Source organism: Chelonoidis abingdonii, chromosome 2 (assembly GCF_003597395.2).
Source record: "Chelonoidis abingdonii isolate Lonesome George chromosome 2, CheloAbing_2.0, whole genome shotgun sequence".
NCBI classification, from domain to species: domain Eukaryota; kingdom Metazoa; phylum Chordata; order Testudines; family Testudinidae; genus Chelonoidis; species Chelonoidis abingdonii.
Window position 1 is genome coordinate 154,258,729 of NC_133770.1, and position 21,718 is coordinate 154,280,446.

Consider the following 21,718-nt stretch of genomic DNA (forward strand, 5'->3'; position numbering starts at 1 on the left):
CTTTATATAAAAAGAAAGAAAAAGACATAAAAACATGATCTCTGCATTAAGGTGACAATACACAGGGCTATTGCTTAAAAGAAAAATATGAATAAACAGTCTTATTCAAAAAGATATCCAATTTAAAACATTCCAGCAAACTACACACATGTAAATACAAAAAAACAACAACAGCCTATTATTTTTCTACCTTTGTACTTGGAAACTGAAGATTAGAAGCTTGAAGATAGAAAAGATCCCCTCTCATAGCTTAGAGCCAGACAAAGACACAGACCCAAACATTCCGTCCCTGAGCTTTTAAAAATCCGGTTTCCTGATTGGTCCTCTGGTCAGGTGTTTGGTTCCCTCTGTTAACCCTTTACAGGTGAAAGAAACATTAACCCTTAGCTATCTATTTATGACAGTGTGGACAAGATGTGAAAGGGTTTTAGCTTGGATGTATTACCTCTGCAAATGGGAAAAGAAGGAAAATACTTTAGATGGTAGGTAAAGTCCAATTTAATAGACATTTTTAATCACCTAACTCAGTGAGCCCGATAACTTAGTCAATTTAGCTTTAAATGGACCCTTCTCTCTTTGCAATAGATGCAATGATTTATTTTTTGGCAATCTAAACGGAAAGGAGGAGGACTGAAGCACGCAGTGTACCTCCCAATTCCGAATATCGATATCCAATTTCAGTGCTCCAAGTAAGGGATTAATAAAACCAGATAATGATAAGCACAAGGCGGCAGAGTGCAAGCTGCAAATTAATGCTGGGTCCGTTCCCTATTTCATGCTGCTTGAACATCTCCTGGTGAAAAACTGATATCCCTCCAGCTGAATATTTGAGACAAAAAAAAATAATTGTTTTGCTCTTCTGTGATTATGAAAAAAAATCCACGCTTCACATTCATATTTTCGCCAGGCTGTGGCATCTTTCCTCATTTGCAGTTCTCCTCACATCCTGACTCCTCACAACTTTGGCAATGCACCACAATCCTACCCTGCAGTAATCCCTAAAATTCCAGTTCCAGGCCTTGGCACAAATCTGTCAATTCAATTATACCCTACCCTGCAGCCTCTCCATCTATTCCACTCATAGAAACCCACACAGCACTGGCAATGCCCTCATTCCTAATTCCGGCTACTGTCGTCCTTTACCAATTTCTCTCACTATTCACCTGCGGTAACACCTACTTTTCCTGTCCTACAGCTACATATACCTTTACCAGTGTGCTCCATTCCTTACCTTTGCCCTGCCTCTGCAGCCCTGACCTCCTTTGTGCAAAGGATCTGCCAGTGGTCATGCTACATTTTATTTTATAAAATGGAAGCTAGAGAGATACCAAACACTTCCACTTGAGATTCAAATCAGGGTTTAAGTAACCACAGCCAGAATGCTTTGTACTACCCTGCAGCACTTAAAGAAGCACCTGTACTTTGAATTAAATGGTTCCTTATACACCATCTATAACAGTTTCTAACTTAAAAGGTAAGTATGAAATCTATGTCTTTTACCATGGAAGGGAATTTGTTATTTCTACAAGATTTTCTTTTGTTTCATCTATTCATTGTTATGAAAGGAGGCAGCATTTTCCAGAAGACTGGGGTCTCCACTGGGAGTTAGACGTGGGTTGGAGTCAGTGCATCATTTTTAATGAAAGAGGTGCTGGGGCTCAAGAAATTAGATACTGGGACTCAGCCCAGGCAAGCCCTTGCACAAATTAAGCACTGGTTTGAGTCCTACAGCTCCCACTACACTGCTGGATGACCACAGGCAAGTTAATTTTCCTCTCTGTGCCTTCATTTCCTATGGATGAAAAGCACTTGGAGTGAAGTATAGAACTTTACATTTGCCTACCCCATTTTCCATCGATCACCTAAAATTCCACTCCTTTCTTTGAGTGTCCTAAGCCCTTCATGTGGGACATCTGTTTGGAAACCATCCTTCATTGCATGGCACATTGGGATCTGGAGAAGTACTGGCAGCAGTTTGGAAGTCTCTCAATGACATTTTTGAATACTGTACAATCAATCCCTGGAAAACACCATGTGTACAGTCTATTCCAGGTTTTCTTCACTTGGGCTAGGAAAAAGCAGTCAAAGAGGTAGATTCTATTTCATAAAGCCTAATTAGGCAGAAGAAATTGCACATCAGTTGTCATGGATAAGCTCTGATCTTCCATAGGGAGCCATATGAGTATAGCAGTCCATCTGCACAGATCACAGTGCAGGAAATGGCATTGAAGGGTAATCCATAGGCAATATGGTATGTCATAATACATTCAAAAACCCTTAAGCAGGACAATCATGGCAGTTTACATTCTTCTGAGTATTCTGATCCATTTATATTTAAGATTCAATAGCCTATATCAGCAGTTTCGTGGAGTCTTTTGTAGTGGTCTACAGGACAAACAGAAGGACAGAGGATGCGAAAGATGAATTCAAATTGGAACAGGTGCAGAGAAGGGCTACTAAGATGATCAGGGCAATAGAGAGCCTGTCTTACCAGAGGAAGCTGAAAGAGCTTGGCTTGTTTAGCCTGGCAAACCAAAGGCTGAGCGAATATTATTGCTCTCAATAAATATATCAGGGCTATAAAACACTAGGGATAGAGAAGCGCTATTTAAGCTAAGGAACAGTGTCGGCATAAGAACAACTGGATATAAACTGGCCATGGATAAATACAGGCTGGAAACGAGAAGAAGGTTTCTAACCTTCAGAGGAAGGAGGTTCTGGAGCAGCCTTTCAATAGGAGCAGCGGGATCAAACAACCTAACTAGTTTTAAGATGCAGCTTGATAAGAGATTGTCTGCCAGGATTGCCAGTGAGAACAGCCCTGGACTTGGTGAGCCAGTTCTTAGTTATGTGGGGATTTGACATCCTTAGGTGAATAGTGCTGCTGAAGACTTTTAATTTCACTTCAAGCAGCTCTCTCTCTGTAAAGGTACTGCTTGGCAATGAACGTTACGTTTATGTGTACAAGCCTGCTGTTCAGATAACTTGAGTTAATTTTGAGTCAGCACAATTCCAAAGACGAGTGTATTCAGTTATAAAACTAATTAAAACTTAACAGCAGTGCGATGGCTGTCAAGATGTGAAACCTCTCCCTGTTTTGCCTGAGAAATTCCAACCTCCAAGGTGATATTTAGACTACAGAGTTGTTATTGGGTGTCTTACTTATAGTAGTTTCTATCTAGTAGGCATGGTCAAAATATTTTGATGGCACAGTTTTCCACTGGAAAACTCTGTTTCATCTAATATTTTGAGGGAATGTGTCATTGTTGATATTTTTGGACATTTTAGATGGAAAGGTTTAGAAATGGAATAGCAATTTCAAAAAATAGTATTTTATTTCATGATGAAATACAAGTGACATATCAGAGAAACTGTAGCGAACATGTAGAGAAACTGGAAAGGATTCAGAGGCGAGTGACAAAGATGATTGAAGGACTGGAATGCAAGCTATATGAACAAAGACTGAAGGAACTAGGTATGTTTAGTCTGGAAAAGAGGAGATTAAGGGGGGGATATGACAGCAGTCTTCACATACTTGAAAGTTGTTCTTTCTTGCCACAGAGGGCAGGACAAGAGGCAATCGGTTCAAACTACAGCATAGCAGATTTAGATTAAATCTCAGTGAAAACTTCCTACCTGTAAGAACAGAAGAACAATGGAACAAACTGCCTAAGGAGGTTGTGGAAGCTCCTTCATTGGAGGTTTTCAAAAGGAGGTGGGGTAGCCATCTGTCTTGGATGGTTTAGACATCACAACTCCTGCATCTTGGCAGGGGGTTGGACTATGGTTCTATGATTCATAGATCGCTGAAGGGAAATTTAGAGACTTGTGCAGAAGTAAGTTGGTTTATGATTTTATAAATGCAAATAACTGTTTTCCCTAAAAGCACCAAAGGAGTGCTTTAAATGAATGTGCCTGAGTCTTACTCTCACACTGAGCCATTCAGTATTAAAGAGAATTGGCTGAGAAAACTATGCACAGCCATCTGAATTACAATAAATACACACTAGCCAGTTGATTACATTATCAGTACACCCACCAGTTTGTGTGCATGCATCTGAATGAATATCCTCAAATGGATGGACTCTGAATTACTCAACCATGTGTCCAAAGCCCTAAATGGTGAATGTAATTTTTCCTCTGCGAGTTGCACTGAGTGGCGAGCAAACAGCATCAGGTATTTTACCAGTTTGCTATGATGCTGTATATTTATTGCCTACTCCTTCCTCTCTGCTATATTTTAAAAAACTAGTCTGGTCTAAAAATGCTCTTTAATAGACTCCTCAAATCATTGGCAATAACACTCTTCAACATCAGTTACTTGGAACGTTGCCTCAAACATATCATGAGTCACCATAATCTCGGTTACTGAATCATGTTACTGCAGCTTATAAATATGTTTTTGTGCCCTAGATCTTATTAAAGCAACACCCTCAAGGCACAACCCACTGTGATAAGTTCTGCATTCCTGTTCCTTTACATTTGTAGTCTTCGTTAAAAGGCAAGTTTCCTGCCACATCTGTTAAAGTTAGATGCACCTGTCAGCTCTTATTCATTCTTCTATACCACTCATTATTTCTTTGTACGATACAGAAAGAGGGGAAAGTACTAAAACCTAAGGAGATTAGCAGTGTTCAGAAACATCTAGCTTCTTATTAATAGAAGACAGACACTGATATCACAATGAAAAATGCAACTTCATTGTCCCAGTTCAGGTGTTTTCTTGTTCTGCATCTAATTCACACAGGAAGAAAAGCTGAATTAGCCCCAGGCCATTCTCAGTTATTATTTTCAGGAGGAGTATGATTGAGTAAATGAGGCCCTGGACTGAGAATCAGGGGACCTGGGTTCTAGTCATGTCCATAGCACGGATCATCAGGATGACCTTGGCCAAGTCACTTTGCCTTTGCTTCCCCTTCCTCTCTTTGTCTTGTCTTTTAGATTTAAAGTTCTTTGGGGGCAGTGGTTATTTATTATTCTGTATTTGTACAGCGCCTGGTTCAATGGGGCCCTCAGCTGAGATTGAGGCCTGTAGGTGCTACCATAATACAAGTCCCAGTAAGTTATTATTTCTATTGTGATAGGGGCCAAATGCCCCAACTGGCATCGGAGCACCATGTTGTTAGGTGCCGTACAGAGTAAAAAAAAACACCAGTCAGTCCCCTACTCTAAAGGGCTTAGAATATATGAAGGGGGAAAGGGATAGAACACACGAAAGCAACATATACCGCTCCTTTCTAGATATAATTATCTTTACGAACTGTCCTCCAGCTGACCCTCTAACAAATTATTGCTTGTTTGATCACTAAATCGACTTATCCCAGACAGTTTTATTTTCATCTGTACCCATTTCTCCAATTAATATCCATCTGCCCACTGATTAGCATTGACAAGGAAAGCCGTTAAATATACAGAATTCCCCTCCAAGCCAAAATACCTTCTTAAACAATTTGCACCCAACATCTATTAGGATGGCAATTCTCAGTCTGACTTCAAAATGTGCAATCCAGCTAGCCCATATTCCGTCCCATTAACAGAAATCTCACACTCCCCAATGAGTTTGCACATGGGGAATTTCCAAAAAATACTTAATATGGGGAAAAAAACAAAACAAAAAAACAAACCACTTTTAAGACCTGTCTCTCTCCTCTCTGAAACAAAGTGCCTGTTCTTGTCTGCAGTGCATGTTGGAATCTCATTTATAAGCAAAACATTCATTGCTCTGCTGCAGTCTTGGGGACATAGATGAAAGTGAATTAATGCAGAGGGATTGCACTAAAGGCCAGTGTAGGGATGCTGGCTGCTTGGTGGGGATTTTCCACCGAGCTGTGAAACAGCAGATGGAGCAAACAGGAGACTCGTCTCCTCTCACAAAAACATGAATTGTGCTAACAGAATGGCAAAAGATTAGCCAAGAGGTTAGGGAAGGTAGGTCACAGTGACCCAATGGAACGACTAGATGACTGACTTCTAATCCTGTTCAGGAAGAAAAGAGCTTTGCAGGTCACTTTCTAAGGCTAACAGCCTAGATTGGCTCCATTGCAAGAAAATTGTTTTACCTATCCACTCTTACAGAAAATTCATTGCTATAATGTCATTTGATTGTAACTTACATTGTTCTGCAGTCTATTGCACTGTATTTTATAATGCAGGTCAACCTTAAACTGGGTAACACTGGAAATAGCACACAGCCAAACAATTTCCTTCAGAGGATGAGAAGTGGTGTGTAGGGTGATCAGATAGCAAGCGTGAAAAATCAGGACGGGGGCAACAAGTGTCTATATAAGAAAAAGCCATAAATATCGGGAATGTCCATATAAAATCAGGACATCTGGTCACCCTAGTGGTGTGAGAGGCTGGAACATGCTGCTGGGGACACCCAGAGCTGGGAGTCACCATGTTTCCTCACTGCCTCAGCAAGAGTGAGCTTTGCTGGAGATTAGACTGTGTGTCAGCTCCCTGCCACACCAGTCTGTCTTCTTCACCAGCTGACTCCACCAGGCTCTCCCAGACCAAACACTGCCTAGCAGGTAACAATCACTGAACATCAGCTCCCCGCCCCCTGCACTTCAGAGATGGTTTCTCTGCAATGTACAACCTCTTCACAGAAGACACAACATTTGCTGCTATGTTAGAGTCGGTGCCTTGCAGCTTATTACTTAACTGGGGTAAACATACTCTTCTCTTCAAACGCAGCATGGAGTTGATTTACAGTAAAAACACATTTATTAAACAAAAGTCATAGATTTAAATAATACCCAGTAGAAGGAATAAAGGTAGAAAGTATTACAAAGAAATAAAAGGAAAAATACACTTCTAAGATTAAAACCTAACTTAAACTAGGGCTTTTTGTTTCAAAGCGGTTTTCTCACGATAGTCCTTATTCCACTATATCTGGCTAGGTCTTAGCCAGAATCCTCACAGAGTCTAAGGTGCTAGTTTCCCTCTCCCCTCATGCGAAGGATAACTTTGGCATTCCCGCTCCTTCTCTTTATAATCCAGTAAGCCATTGAAATGTAGTCTTCTGAAACATAGCTTCAGATAAAGTTTATTTCCCCTGCTGGGTGTAGCCTCCAAGTCGCCTTCTGGTTATCTTTACAAAGCAAGGGATCTCTTCCTGAGACAAATGAATAGTTCAATGAATTTGGCCACACCTGCTCTTTCCTTTGGAGAAACCCTGTCTAGCAACTCCCCCACGACATGTCTGGTTTGAACACCTTTTAGTCAGAGACTTTAAAGCTTAATATCAGTAATTATCCATAATTCCACATATGGCATTGTCACATACATTTCTGAATGATATTATTGACCAATGTGTTATTGGGTTTTGAATAGTACCTCAAAAACATATTTGTACAAATATTATTGCAGTAGTGTGTAGGGTGTACTTAGCTATTGTACCAACCAGCCCCTTTCATATATTCTTGAGAAGGATGGCTCAACTAGGACAACCGCTTTTCAAAGCTATTGTCAGCCAGCAAGGTAACTTCCATCCATAACGGTCTAATAGAAAATGCATATAACTTTTTAATGTGGGAAGGAAATTCTTTGCTCCTCCTTCCCTTAAGTTTATTTTTAGACTGGCAACTCTTCGGGGAACCAATTCTTTTGGTTTCTTTGTTTTGTACTCCACAGAGCACCTTGTTGGTGCTAACCAAACTGCATGATCTCAGACAAACAATCCCCTGTATTTCCATAGAGACTTTTGATCAAGGAGCTCACTGCTAAGTAATTAACCCTCAAAATACCCCTGGGAGGTTGACAGTGTCATTTGCTCCTTTTTACAAATGGAAAAACTATGGCACAGAGAGAGGAAGATACTTGCCCAAAGTCACACGGCAAATCTGGCAGAGCAGAGAACAGAAACCAGGAGCCCTGCAGGTTTCCTGATCTACCTAGATAATAGATCTTGCACAATAAGCTGGCACATGAAAGCTAGCCTACTGTTATAGTCCTTCTAACAACTAATGGTAAGTAAACATCTAAAAAAGTTCATAGTTTAGGTGAAAAACAGTTAAGCATCTAAAAACCTCTTGAGACTACATGAATGGTTTGGTCACTGGTAGAGAAGTGACCTTCTTGGAAGTGGCCTTCTCATTTTCTCTGTATGTGCTGCCAGCTAGAATCCTGAAATATAAAGATGTGCCAGAGAAGAAACTTTCCAAACAGTTTAGAATCTCAAAAATCTGTTTTTTTAAAATCATTAGCAATTCAGCTATCCATTAAAGCCATCTGATGAAAAGCTTCTGTTAATTGGGTTACTTTATATGTACAGTCGAAGCAGTTCACAGGAAGATCCCTGGCTTTTAGTCACACAAGGAGAAATTCACGCACATCCAGTTGGCCAGCACAAGGTTGACCACCACTTATAGCCTGCTTACCTCTATTTTGGAGGCTTAAGGTCGACATCAGTGATTAATAGCCCTTGTGTGAGCCCTTGGCAGGGGTGAGTTTCACCCTGTGTGCAGGTACCACTATCCCCTGCTTTGCAGTATATCTGTATATCTCATATAGCATCCTGGCAACACTGAGATAGCCTTATTTGCCCTAACTAGCTCTACTGCAGCCAAAAGGGATACTTATGAAGTAAGCTACTATGTCCGGTGATTAAATATCACAATGTAGCTCTCAATGAATATGCACAAGCTACTGTGAAGCAGCCATTCCTTGTTTGCATTAGTGAAGCTTGGATTTCATTTCAAGTTTGCTTGCACAGAAGTTTGATACGTAACATTGCATTAGAGATTTAGATACTTGATCACTGCCTGTTTTTCCTCAGGGCAGAGGTAGTCAGTGCAATTAATCTGAAGAGAGCTGGCTACCACTGTTGATGATGAAATACCTTCGGAAAATGTATTTAGAATGGAGTTGAAACAAAACTGCTTATCAAAATTCCCAAATATTTTTGCATCTCCATGTTGGGTGGGAAATGGGTTTCCTGTCCCACAAACATTTTTTAAATCTTAATAAAGTTCTCAATCTGTACTGGGATGAAACCACAATTTTTCCATGAGAAAAGAATCAGAGACCCAGCCAGAATAACCTGAGGGCTTCCCTCAGATATGAGACACCCAGCTTCAAGCCCCTGCTCTAAATCTGGCAGAGCAGAAATTTGAACCTGGGTCTTCCATATCCCAGGCGAGTGCTTTAACCAGCAGGCTATTTTTGTGGGGGGAGGGGAGAGGGAAAAAAGGTGGTGTCTCTCTCCTCCCATAAATCCTGGAATTGAGAAACTTTCCCAGCAGAAGTTTTGTTAAAACTGATACATTCCCATGAAAAGTTTTGTTTTTAATGAATCAGCATTCACGGACAAAAAGTCATTTGTCAGAACAATTTCCCAACAGCCTTAGTCCTGTCCTGGAACTGATGGTTAATCCCCTAATCAATTGCTATCTGGTATCTACAGACTGTTCAGGCCTAACTGTTGATCAGGACCTATAATAGCTAGAACCCAGCCAATGAGCTCCAAAACTTTTCCATTGTTAATAAATGAAAACTTGCATCCCTATTGAATTCTACTGGACTTCTCTACAAATGAACATAAAATTTAAAAAGATGGGTTTATTTTTGATCCTTCACACAGTATGTTAGAAAACACTTGTGCTATATAAGTGATTTCTAAGGCCCCTGAGTCAACATGAAGTGTTCCATCTGAACAACCCCTGCCAACGCACTTATTTTAGGAGTTGAACATAGCAGCTTGAAATAAAAAGCACTAAAAGGGGAGGTGGTTTTATTACAGTAATTCCAAAACTTCACAACATACATCTTACATCACTCTACTGTATGCTGGGCACGTTGCCGTTAATATTCACAGTAAAGTATTTTTATCAGTACACACACGGCGGTGTTTTACTGCAGAACTGAGCCTTTTCCATGAAATTGATGAGATTTTGCATCTGCTGCCCTCTGTCACAGTAAGCATAAGATTATCACTGTAATGAGTGTCCTTTCCCCTCACTCTCTCATTTATCCATAGGCAGAGAAAATAGAATGTTAGCCATAAATAGTGCTTATCAGCATAAGGAGGAAAAGAAAAGTGAGACATTTGATGAATCTACTTCAAAGTTATGCACTCAAAATTATCCTTCTGTAGAATAATCATATGAAGGGAGAAGACGACATTCTATATATGTTTGATTTGAAAGGAAAAAGAAAGGGAAAGGTTGCTCCCTGGAAGGACATCAGTAAATGTTGGCTTTATCCTGCTGTGTGGGAAGAAGCCCCCCCCGAGCTGAGCCATGTAAAGGAATTCCACCGTTGATGTTACTTTACCCTTGCTTCTAGACATCAGTAGTAATAAAATTGCTTCTAACCATCAAGGGTAACATCTAGGAAAAAATTCTAATGCTGTTTATTATACGGGAAAGATTGAGCTTTCTTAATAGCCACAAAGAACAGGAAAGAAATATGCAGGAAGGTTGCTTGAGATTTTTCAGATGAAACATTTTTCCCACCAAAAAGGGCAGATTCAAATTGACCTGAACATTTTGCGAATTAGTGCTAAATTTGCTAAACTGTTTCATTAAAAAAATCCCCAAAAAGTTGGTGTTCAATTCAACGATTTCAAAATGTGTTTATTTTTCAATTTGAACTGATTTTGTTTTGAATTTTAGTTCAATTTTCTTTTTTAAAAAAAAGATTAAAAAACAACAACCCTCAAATGTTTTATATTTGGGTAAAAAAACGTTTAGTTCAACTGGATATTTTTTTCTTCCATTTTTCGGTTTGACCACCGCACTGAAACTCACCCACTCCCTACAATTATTTGCCTGGTTCTGTATGCAAGAGTGGTTGAGGAGAAAGCTAAGGTCTGCCACTGAACACACGTGTTTAGGAAATCTGAACCCAATCCTCATGTGGCATGTTAGTGGATGTATTTAGATGGTGATGGTAATGCTACTACATGGTATATTTTTTGATCTATTTCGATTGCAAAGGAAGTTGTCACTCCTTTTTCACTCCTACCTTACTCAGGCAAACTCCCAGTGAAATTAACAGGTGTTTGCCTAGCAAGCAGAAAAGCAATATAATCAAAAATTAATAAAGAAGTTTAGCCAAGCTAAATATTTTAGCAAAAGTAACACAGAGCAGATAAAAAGATGAACAAAAGATTCTCAAATTTTGCCTTAAACACACTTGTGTGTGCAATAATTTTAAAGATTTGTCCAAAATTTGAGAGTTGCCTCCTCTTGCAAGACATTTCAGCAGGATATTTTGATGTCACAAATAACTAGGCAGCATTAACTGAAATTGGCAATTCATATCAGTGAATGTAGTCTATGAATAATACATACATATTTGTTAGCACTTGAAATAACTGCTCTTCCTGCTTGCGCATTCATTATGATTCCTTGGTATTAGCTGAATACTTATCAGTATAATGTGAATAATCACATGTTCCATGCAACATGTCTTACATATATACATATTCACTTGCATAGTAGCTGCAAAACAAGCTGGGAATACAGAAGCTACTGAAAAGCTATGATAATCTTATAACATCCGAGGCAGTTACTGCCAGAGCAGAAAAGACAATGGTGATTTGTTTCCCTAGTTAAGGGAACATCAATATCAATTCAAGATGCAAGTGCACAGCAATCAAAAGCAATGCTACACTTAAATGCAAGTAACCATATGCTAGTATTGGTGTTTAATTAAAATAATAAAAAACAAACAGGACTGGCAGCAGACAGACTTGAGTGTCGTTAATTTCACTATCCAAACAATTAATACTCTCTGCACCCACAGACACACACACACTAGCAAAAATCCTCGATGGATCATCCCAGATCATTGAACTGAAGAGATGCTTACTGAGAAGGAATTGACTGTGGCTGAACAACTGCTGATGTGTAAACAGAGCTGTCATGAAGCCACATACACTTTGCTAGGTATGACCTCAGTAACAGGAAGCTTTGTCTGTATAGAATCCAAATTCTAAGGAGCAGAAACTAGCTGGCATGGATTGACTTGAAATATCGGCACAATTTTTCTGCAGCATCACTGAATTGGGCCAAGGGCTATCTACCTACATAGGTACTTATGGAGCTCCCATTTCCAGAGTATCTGAGCAGCTTCCATTTGTGCAGACATTGATAGAGACCCCAAGGAGCACAGAGTCCAGGGCTATGAGGCTGGGCAAGTACCAAGAAGCTGCTGACCTCACCCCTGCTAGGGGTGACTGGTCCCAGGAGAGGCAGCTAGGGAGGGGGCATAACTTAGGCAGCTGGGGATGAATCCATATCTCATATCTCACAGCAGCCTACAAGACCCTAAAAATCTACCTTTTCCAGCAGAACCCTACCAAAGGGAAGGTAGGCAGCAGCAACACTACTTGCCCTTGTTCAGAGTAAACCCCCCACGAGGTGCGAGGCGGCTTGCAGGCAGAGAGAAGTATTTGTAGTCTGCCGCCATGGGAGGATGTCGGGTGATTATACACTTGAGCAGGTCTGACATATCCTTCAGCAGAGAGCAGTGGCAATATGTAGTATAGCCTACAGGTGAGGCAATAATGCATTGAGCCTACAGGCCTCAAGATCTGTAAAATAATAGCTTAAACTAAATAAGGCAGAAGGCCCCAAAGCCTTAGCATAAGCAGCTAGCCAGGAGTAACCCTAGATCATAAGCTATCACAAGGCAGAATGGTGCAACGAACACTGTGGACAGGTGTTAGTTATTCCAGTTTGGGATATTATATGTTGGGAACTTCAGCAGATGTCTGACCACAAAGTGCCATTGGTAACTGAATGACGTATATACTAATGAGCTTGAGGTACCAGGCCTAGTAACCTATGGGAGAAGGGCACCTCCACGTTAGTAGGGTGAGGATATGCAAATAAGGAAAGGGGAGAAACCCCTTAGCGAATAAGCATTGGGCATAGTGGCATCAGTGTAACACATTATAAAAGTTTTATCGTGGCCAGTGTGCCTTGGGAGATGCCAGGATAATGACCACTGGGGCATCGTTACAAATGGTGGCCTGTATGGGGATCTGAATTGCTGTGGACTTCTGAGAAAATCAGATCCAGCTTCCCCGGCCATGGGGAGTGACACCCTTTCTGGATCTGTGTGCGTATGGGTTTATGATTCTAAACTACTGCCTCCAAACGAATGGAGTTAGTTCTTTAAAACCATGAGCCTCTACTGCCTGAGTTAGATAGAGCTCAAGCCCCACAAATAACCTGACAAAAGGCATCATTACATATGCCCCTGGCAGGAGGGAAGACACACAAAGATAATGTATTATTTTAAGAGAGTGAGAAACTTGTGATGGCCACTGGGTAGATGATGGTTGGCTAACGGTAGAATGAACCCAGTGTCAGTGGGATGCCAGCTGGAATGGAGGGAACAGGCTGCCTGTTATTCACTTTGGAAACAGCAGCTTCACTTCCCAGAAATGGGATGAATTACATCTTTTGAAATCAGGGCCCTTCCACATGATTGAAGTACTGCAGCAGCAAGACCCAGCTGTGCGAAAATGGCCTTCAAACCTCAGAAGACCTAGGTGACTCACCTGGCTAGCTGCTTCAATGCCAGAGTTATCCGATAAGCTCAGACCTGGGAAGTACAACTCCCCAGAATCTCAGGTATCTTTTCAATGCCTTGTCAACATGAGCAGAGTTGCACAGCAAGGGTCTTGCCATGTTTCACTCCAGTCTTCCAGACAAGGATAGACAATGAAAATGTAGCAAGCCAAAAATGTTAGTTGAATGCAGTAAGTCAAGGCTCCAACAAAACCTTCAGAAAAAGGTTAAGAATCAAAGGGGAGGGCTCTGCTCCTCATATCCTACAGCTCTGGGTTGTTACAGAAAAGGGAATTCTCCTCCACCCCCCCATAAAAATTGCCTCACAAAAGGAACCAAAACTGTTTGTTCTTGGAACTGTTTGAACTACAACAAACCTAATAATGAGGAGTGTGCTAAACCAGAGATGGAATTGCAGCTTAAAAATAACTTTATATTTTAACCCAGAAGAAACCTAGCAACACTTTCCGCAGATGCTACTAAGCATTCAGCCATATATAATAAGAGAATATTTAGGTATCAGCTTTGCAATTAAATTATACCAGGCCGTTGCTACAGTGCTGCCTTCTCCGCAGATGTTAAAATATCAAGTAGTAATTCCATACAAATATACCATCTCAATACCACAAGACCAGGTACAAATATTAGCTAGGTGGCAGATGATGTATGTGAAATTTATAGGGCATAGGTGGGAGAATGCCATAGGAAGGGGCTGAAGCTGTGGATGGAGCTGAGGACTGAAGCTTGCACATTAAATTGTAGCATTCATTGCTACCTAGGACTTCATGGTTGTTGCTATGCAACACATCACGGCCACTTGCAATTTATAGCAGCAGCAGGGAGAGAACAATTTTACAGTTCCATAAGCACAGGCTCCTACTGCATAAGCTGATGGAGAATCTCCAGTGCCAGTTCGGGCTTTTCTGCTATGATGCATCTGAGCAGTTCTGGTTCTGTCCAGCAGATGAGAGTGGTACATGTATTTGCACACACACTTGTGTGTCAGTTCACTGCAGCGTGTTTAGGAAAAGAAAATGCAAAACTCTATTAAGGGTAGGGAAAAAAGAATTCCAAGACGAGACAAAAGCATTTGTAGCAAAGGAAAAGGTAGTTTGGAAAGAATATGTGTGGGAGTCCCCTCTCCTCCCCACATGTTTCTAATAAAAACTTGTCATTAACTGAATAGCTGCCACTGACCTACGGGAAAGATTTTGACTTGAAAGGTTGTTCTCCAGCATGATGAATCTCCACGAGCAAGAGTTGCATATCATCTCAGGTGTCATGCTCTTATTTCTACCTGGAGGCACTATGAACTGTTGATGAAATAGTATATAAATAACTGCCACAACACATGGGAGTTATTTATATACTCAGTTTCCTACTCCAGCCCTTCATGCTTACCCAGCTTCAAGTCAAAACACTATGTGCCATGCATCAAGCATTTATCGAGTGGTGCTACCACTGACTTTGTGTTAATCAATGGAGCAACACTGAGTCCTACGAATCTGTGGCATGGTCAACCAGTTGCCTCCTAGGAGCATTTTGAAAGGCTTCCATGATGTAAAACTGAGGCCATGTCTAGACTACCTGCCATATCGGCGGGTTAAAATCGATTGCTCCAGGATCGATATATCGCGTCTCATCTAGACGCGATATATCGATCCCTGAGCACGCTTATATCGATTCCGGAACTCCACCAACCCCAACGGAGTTCAGGAATCGACATGGCGAGCTGCGGACATCAATCCCACGTGGTGAGGACGGGTGAGTAAATCGATTTTAGATATTCGACTTCAGCTACGTTATTTACGTAGCTGAAGTTGCGTATCTAAAATCGATTTTCCCCCGTAGTGTAGACCAGCCCTGAGTTAATCATACAGCTTCAGTTAAATAGGTTCATTGGAAAGAACTTTTATGAATGAAATACTATATACTAGATCAGCCTCTCTCTAGTCCACCTTCTCCCATAAAGAGGAATCCATGCCACAAGCAGAAGAGGGTTTTTTTAAAAAGCCTTCTCCAGTATAGGTCAGGGAGATCCTGGAATATTAAGTGTCTTATACCCTTCAGCTTGTAAAACATGGGATGACGACTCCACAGTGTAGAACAAGAAGGGAATAAAGCTCTTACCATCTTCAGCAGCGTCCTGTTGTCTCTGAGGGACCCAACCATTCCAATAAAGGAAACAGCAAACATTGTGATGCCCAGCAGAAGGAGAACCACAGCTGGAGCTAGGAAGATCCCTTCCAAGGTTCTGTGTTTCTGTCTTTCCACTTCTGCATAGATGCCAATGCACAGGATCACCAAGCCGATTATCTGCAATAAAAATACATACATTACATCAGACTCAAGGGTGCAACAGGGTTGCAATAAAACAAAACCAGTTCTTTCACGGAGAGACAGAAGGGTGAGATGATTTGGAGTTAAACTCACCAGGGACCAGGTCTGAGCTCATTTTCACCAGCATACCATGACGGGTGGTTAGAAAAACTTGGTTTGCCATGGTAGCCACCCAGCACTGGGGATTGAAATCTCCATTGAATCATAGAATATCAGGTTGGAAGAAACCTCAGGAGGTCATCTAGTCCAACCCCTTGCTCAAAGCAGGACCAATCCCCAATTAAATCATCCATTGAAATGCTTTGGCTCTGCTGTGGGTACCATAGCAAAGCGAATTCAGTATTAGTGGTATATCAAGGCTAACTCCATTGAAGGAAAAGGAGTTCTATCTGGGTGGAAAGCAGCAAGATCAGAATCATTGGGCCTCCAAACTTCTATTTAAAAGATCCATCTAAGCTTAGACTCTCATAAGCCAACCCACAAACTCTGCATGTCTGAAATACAAACTCTGATCTAGCTTTCGCAAATGGCCTCTATCTTTCTAGTGGGCCAAACAAAAATACTCTATATGTAAATGCATCCCAAACATTAGGTGCTTTGAAATGTGAACCCAAAGATTGCAGCTTCTGCCCCTCAATACTGGTGGAAAGTGAAACACCCTTCCTGTGACAGCCTGAATTAGAGAGGGGTGACAAGGTATGGAAAACCAGCAGAGGAGCCTGTTTTGTTCTCAATTGCTCATTGGGAGCTGATGCTCCATGCTAGCTTTTTGTTCTCCAGCTTAAGTCAGATATTGGAGCAGCACTTCCAAGTGACAAGGTTCTGTATTGTTTCTACTGAAGTGACAAGGTATTATGTAAACAATGGAACAGAAGGTGAGTGGAAATGAAATTTAAAAATTAGATAGCAAAGAGCAGTTAGCTATCTGAAGACTGTAGCAGCTTGGTCTGCAGCAATGACATTTTAATATCTGCTGTAACTCTCTGGACTCAAGAGGAAACACTTGCTGAGCACCCCCTAATGCCTCTGACTTCAACAGGAGCAGCAGGTGCTCGAGACCTTTGAAAATTATGCCATTAGTGCTCTACATGTTCACTTGCCATTTTACTGTTCAGCATTTCACTGTCTTACCCTAACAAGTGCAACTGCTGATGGAAACAGCAGTTCTAGAGGTTGCGCTCTCCTTTCTAAGTCAGTAGTGACTCAACACCCCAGCATGATACAGCACTAGCAGGGCTGGCTCTAGCCATTTCGCCACCCCAAGGACGGCAGCACGCCCCGGGGAGCACTCTGCCGCTCGCCAGTCCAGCGGCTCCGGTGGACCTCCTACAGGCATGCCTGTGGATGCTCCACCGGAGCTGCGGGACCAGCGGACCCTCCACAGGCATGCCTGTGGGAGATCCACCGGAGCCCCCTGCCGCCCTCCCGGGAACCGGCAGAGTGCCCCCTGCGGCATGCCGCCCCAAGCATGTGCTTGGTGCGCTGGAGCCTGGAGCCGGCCCTGAGCACTAGACAGGATACTGGACTGGGAGTCAAGAGACATGGCTTCTATTCCCAGACCTGCCATTGACCAATGTGCCTTGGGGCAAGTTGCTTCTCTTATGTCACCAGCATACACAAGAGAAGTTAGATAAAAACATAACATACTCTTTCAAACAGGTGTCATAACACCATTTTATTTCTTAGAATCCAGAATCCTAACACACAAGAACCAAAAACAGAGAAAAACTGAAAGCAAGCTGCTCCATAAGGCCAAGAGACACAACTCAGTGCAATTTGCTCCAGCCTGGCTCTCTGCAGACTGACTGCACAAGACCCAGTCCCAGATTGCATACTTCCCTACAGACCCTCCTAGCTTGCAAGCAGGACCAGGAAACCCCTTATACTTAAAGTCATAAGTAATTTTAAGACTTTTTTAGTATACTACAACTTTGCTTCTCTGTGCTTCCATTTCCTTTTCTAATCCCTTTGCCTTCCTTACCTGTTTAAATTCTAAGGTTTCTGGAGCATGGATTGTGTCATGGAGTGTTGGTATAGCAACTGGCAGGAAAGGGGCCCTCAACGTGGTTGGGACCTCTAGGCACTGCTATAATACACACACACTGAGCTATCATCTTTCACATAGCCTTAAAAATCAAGGTCCTGCCCACTAGATTATTATAGGGAGCTTTGGCTGCTCAGCATTTCTAAAAAACCAGGCCTAGGCAAACCCAGGTATTCACACATTAAGGCTGCCAAAGCCAGTGTCCACTTCTGAAACTATTTTTTTTTTTAACCTTAACCTCTCCAAACTTGTTACACTGGCTATACACGGGGGTAGGACTTGCATATCTCACAGGGCTGTTGTGATGCTTAATTAAATGATTCGTCTCCATAAAGAGCACTGAGATCTTCAGACGAAGGCATGACATGAATGTGCTCATTACTAAAGAAGCAGAATCTGAATCTTCTCAGAATATAGCAAAGAATGAGTCAAACATTGTGTGTGTTCTCAAGTCTAACTTCTGTTTCTCAGGGGCCTGTCTGTAACTCTTAGGAATCATTCTAATGTATACACAGTTTATTAAAAGGATCTTGCATGATTCTTCATAAGGGACACTGGATCAGATATTGTGCCATGCATGTGCTGCCTGACCCTGAGGAAGTCATGTCTCTATGTGCCTCAGTTTCACTATTTATAAATTAAGCTAACAATACTTAGTCACTACTCAAAAGTTCTGTGAGACCTATTGTTGCAAAGCACTATGCAAAATCTTCCTATTAAGACAATCTTCCGTCCTCGACTTCTTTGAGATGGCCCTAATTTAAAAAGAGAACACAAAATTTCTACAAAACAATTTCCTAACAAGGGAAGGCTTAAAGCTCTACATCTAAGAATAGGTTCTTGCACACATACTGATACAGATTAAGTTGATGGGTGACAATTTATCTTAGCCACTTGCATGCTTCAGATTGAAACTGGCAATTAGTTCTGAAGTGCTTCATGTTGTCAAATGCTGGTTTGCTTTATGCCCGTCAACTATGCAGCACCACGGCTCTGCAGAAATGGAAGGGGAAGAGAACTGATTACTTCTCAGCCAGCTTCCAGCTGACATCTGAAAAGGTTAGCAAGAAGACCCAAGGTGCATTCAGCCTTAACAATGCTTCATGCTTCCACAAGCACTGCAGGAAACAGTAGTTTCCAGCCCTTTCAGTTATGGGGGATTTGAAATCATGTAGTGTGCGAATTTACCAGTGACAGGTGAATGCATGAGGAAGGAACATTCAAACTACTGTACCTGGGTTGATCAGGCCCACATGGCGCTCAGTGTTTGGGAGGGGGTGTGATGGGACTCTGGATTGGTGCCTATAAAAGAGCTCCCACGATGATATGGATGCAAAGGAGATAAAACACAATGGATGCTGTCATGGTATAATTCCCCACCCTGAACCTTAGCATCCAAAAGATGGGGTACCAGCATGAATTCCTCTAAGCTTGATTACCAGCATAGAACCTATAGCACTGCCACCAACCAGGAATTCCAGTGCCTGGTATGCTCTGGTCCCCCCAAGACCTTGCCCAGGGAACCCCAAGACCCAGACCCTGTGGATCTTACCACAAGGAAAGTAAACCCTTTCCCCCACCGTTGCCTCTCCCAGGCTTCCCCTCCCTGGTCACCCTGGAAGATCACTGCGATTCAAACTCCTTGAATCTTAAACAGAGAGGAAATGCACCTCTCCTCTCCTTCTCTCTCCCCCTTCAGACTCTCGCCTGAAAGAGACGTAATCCTACACAGAGAGAAAATTAGCCTCTCTCTCCCCCTTCCCTCCTTCTCCCCCAATTCTGGTGAATCCAGCCCCGTCCCCTGGAGCTCACCAGAATAAAAAAACAATCAGGTCTTAAACAGAAAGCTTTTAATAGAGAGAGAAAAACAGTAAAAATTATCTTTGTAAATTAGATGGATTAGGTAAGGGTTCAGCTATAGACCACTGATACCCTCCCAGCCTAAGTTAGACAAGTACAGAAAAATCCTTTCAGCAAAAATACAATTTGAACTCTTTCCAGCCAAATGCACATTAAAAACTCCTTCCAGCCAAATGCACATTTGCAAATAAAACAAACATAAGCTAACGCACCTTATCTACCTAGTACTCACTATTTGAACTGATAACCTGTATTGGAGAGATTGGAGAGAGAAACCTGGTTGCAAGCTCCGGTGCCACTCCTCAGAACCAGAGAGACAACACCAATTCTAACAACAGACACATAAGAATTCCCTCCCTCAACATTCTGAAGTATTGCTCGATTGGTCCTCTGGTCAGGTGACAGCCAGGCTTACTGAACTTGTTAACCCTTTACAGTCAAAAGAGATATAAAGTACTTCTGTTCTATTAATTCCTACTATCTGTTTATAACAGATGCCTTTGCAGCGTTCTCCATGTATGCATTCATAACTTGTTTTCTTATAGGTGCTTTCAGAGCTAGGGAAAGATATAAGATGGACAGCCCAGGATAGTTCAAATACAGGATGAGGAATGCAGAGCTGAATTTTACATCCTGTCCCATCAAATATTTCATCCTTGACCTACTGGGGGAAGTATTTCTAGAGCTACGGGGGTAACACATGCTCCATGCCAATTCAACCTGTCTAATAAGCCTGCCAATAAGAGAAACACTTAGCAACAGTATTTAATGATTCAGAAGAACCCCAATCTCCAAAGAAGAGAGAAAAGCAACTTCCCTGTCTGCCATAGACCCCTGTTCCCCTTGTGACTCCACACTTGCAGCAACTTCTGTCGTAGAGGTAGGGAGAGGAGGGGGGTGGGAGAGAAAGGGAGACAGGTGCTCAGGGGTATTTAGGTTCAATTCCTGGCTCTGCCATGGGTTTCCTGTGTGGTCTTGCACAAATACTCAGCTCCCTATGTGTAAAATCAGGATGAAACACTCTCCCCTACCCCCTCTCTATAATCTATGAAGATTGCAAACTCTCCGAAGCAGGGTCTCTTATTAAGTGTATATACAGCATCTTGCGTAATAAGTCTCCAATCTCATTTGTGGCCTGGAGTTCCTACTGTCACACTACTGCTTTATTAAGTGCTTGTGTAGCCCTCTGGAAAGGAAAACATTCTTTTTTTTATTGATAGAAATTTCTTGGACACTAATCACAATAATATCAATATTACAATACAGAAATGCAATTTCATATTGCACAAGTGAAAACAGAGCTCTAGTTTTGCATAGCAAGTATTTTAGTGACATGACTTTGCCTTTCCAAGCTGGCTGCACAGTTTCACTGCTTCTGTCCTAACCATTTCATTTGATTTCTCCAGCGCTTTCATCCTAATTTATGTTGATATGTCAATCCTTAACTTTCATGCATCTTCAATCCTTGCTCTTTTCTGGAGTTATTTAAATTGTAGTCAGATTATTTCTGGAATATAATTAACATCTGGTTTATGTCCATCAATCACTGTCTACCTTCAGGCTACTAATTTTTCATTTTTAAAAGAAAATTAAATCTATAGAGAAGTGAGGGTTCAACTCATGATACTTTGAGTTATTCAGAATTGAACTGGCAGAAATTATTCTGATAAAGTGCCATTAATCATCATTTTATCTTTAGATTCTAGTGGGCACTGGGGCCAGGTTTGGTTTAAAGTTACTTTAAATCTTATCTGGTGTTCCAGACAATATACCAAGATTTGGGCAATCAAGGAAAAGACAAGTCCCTCCTTGATCAGTTTCTCTATTGTTCCTAATCTTTGTGTCACTGTTTGACGTTGATAAACCCTGAACACTTGTTTTTTAATTAATGAGTATGTCACAATGAATTATGAAACAGTTCAATGGCACCTGTGTGTACATAAGATTT

At 41.5% G+C, this 21,718-nt stretch overlaps 1 protein-coding gene across 2 annotated transcripts in view; it reads right to left on the reverse strand.

The window, feature by feature from the left end:
- The window catches only part of LOC116840018 (tetraspanin-15-like), a 216,745-nt gene that overhangs the window by 170,016 nt on the left and 25,011 nt on the right, over positions 1-21,718 (reverse strand). For both annotated transcript variants that reach the window (XM_075062739.1, XM_075062738.1), the window contains exon 2: positions 15,657-15,842. In XM_075062739.1, the coding sequence (XP_074918840.1) occupies positions 15,657-15,842 (186 nt within the window). The remainder of the gene's footprint in view (positions 1-15,656; positions 15,843-21,718) is intronic.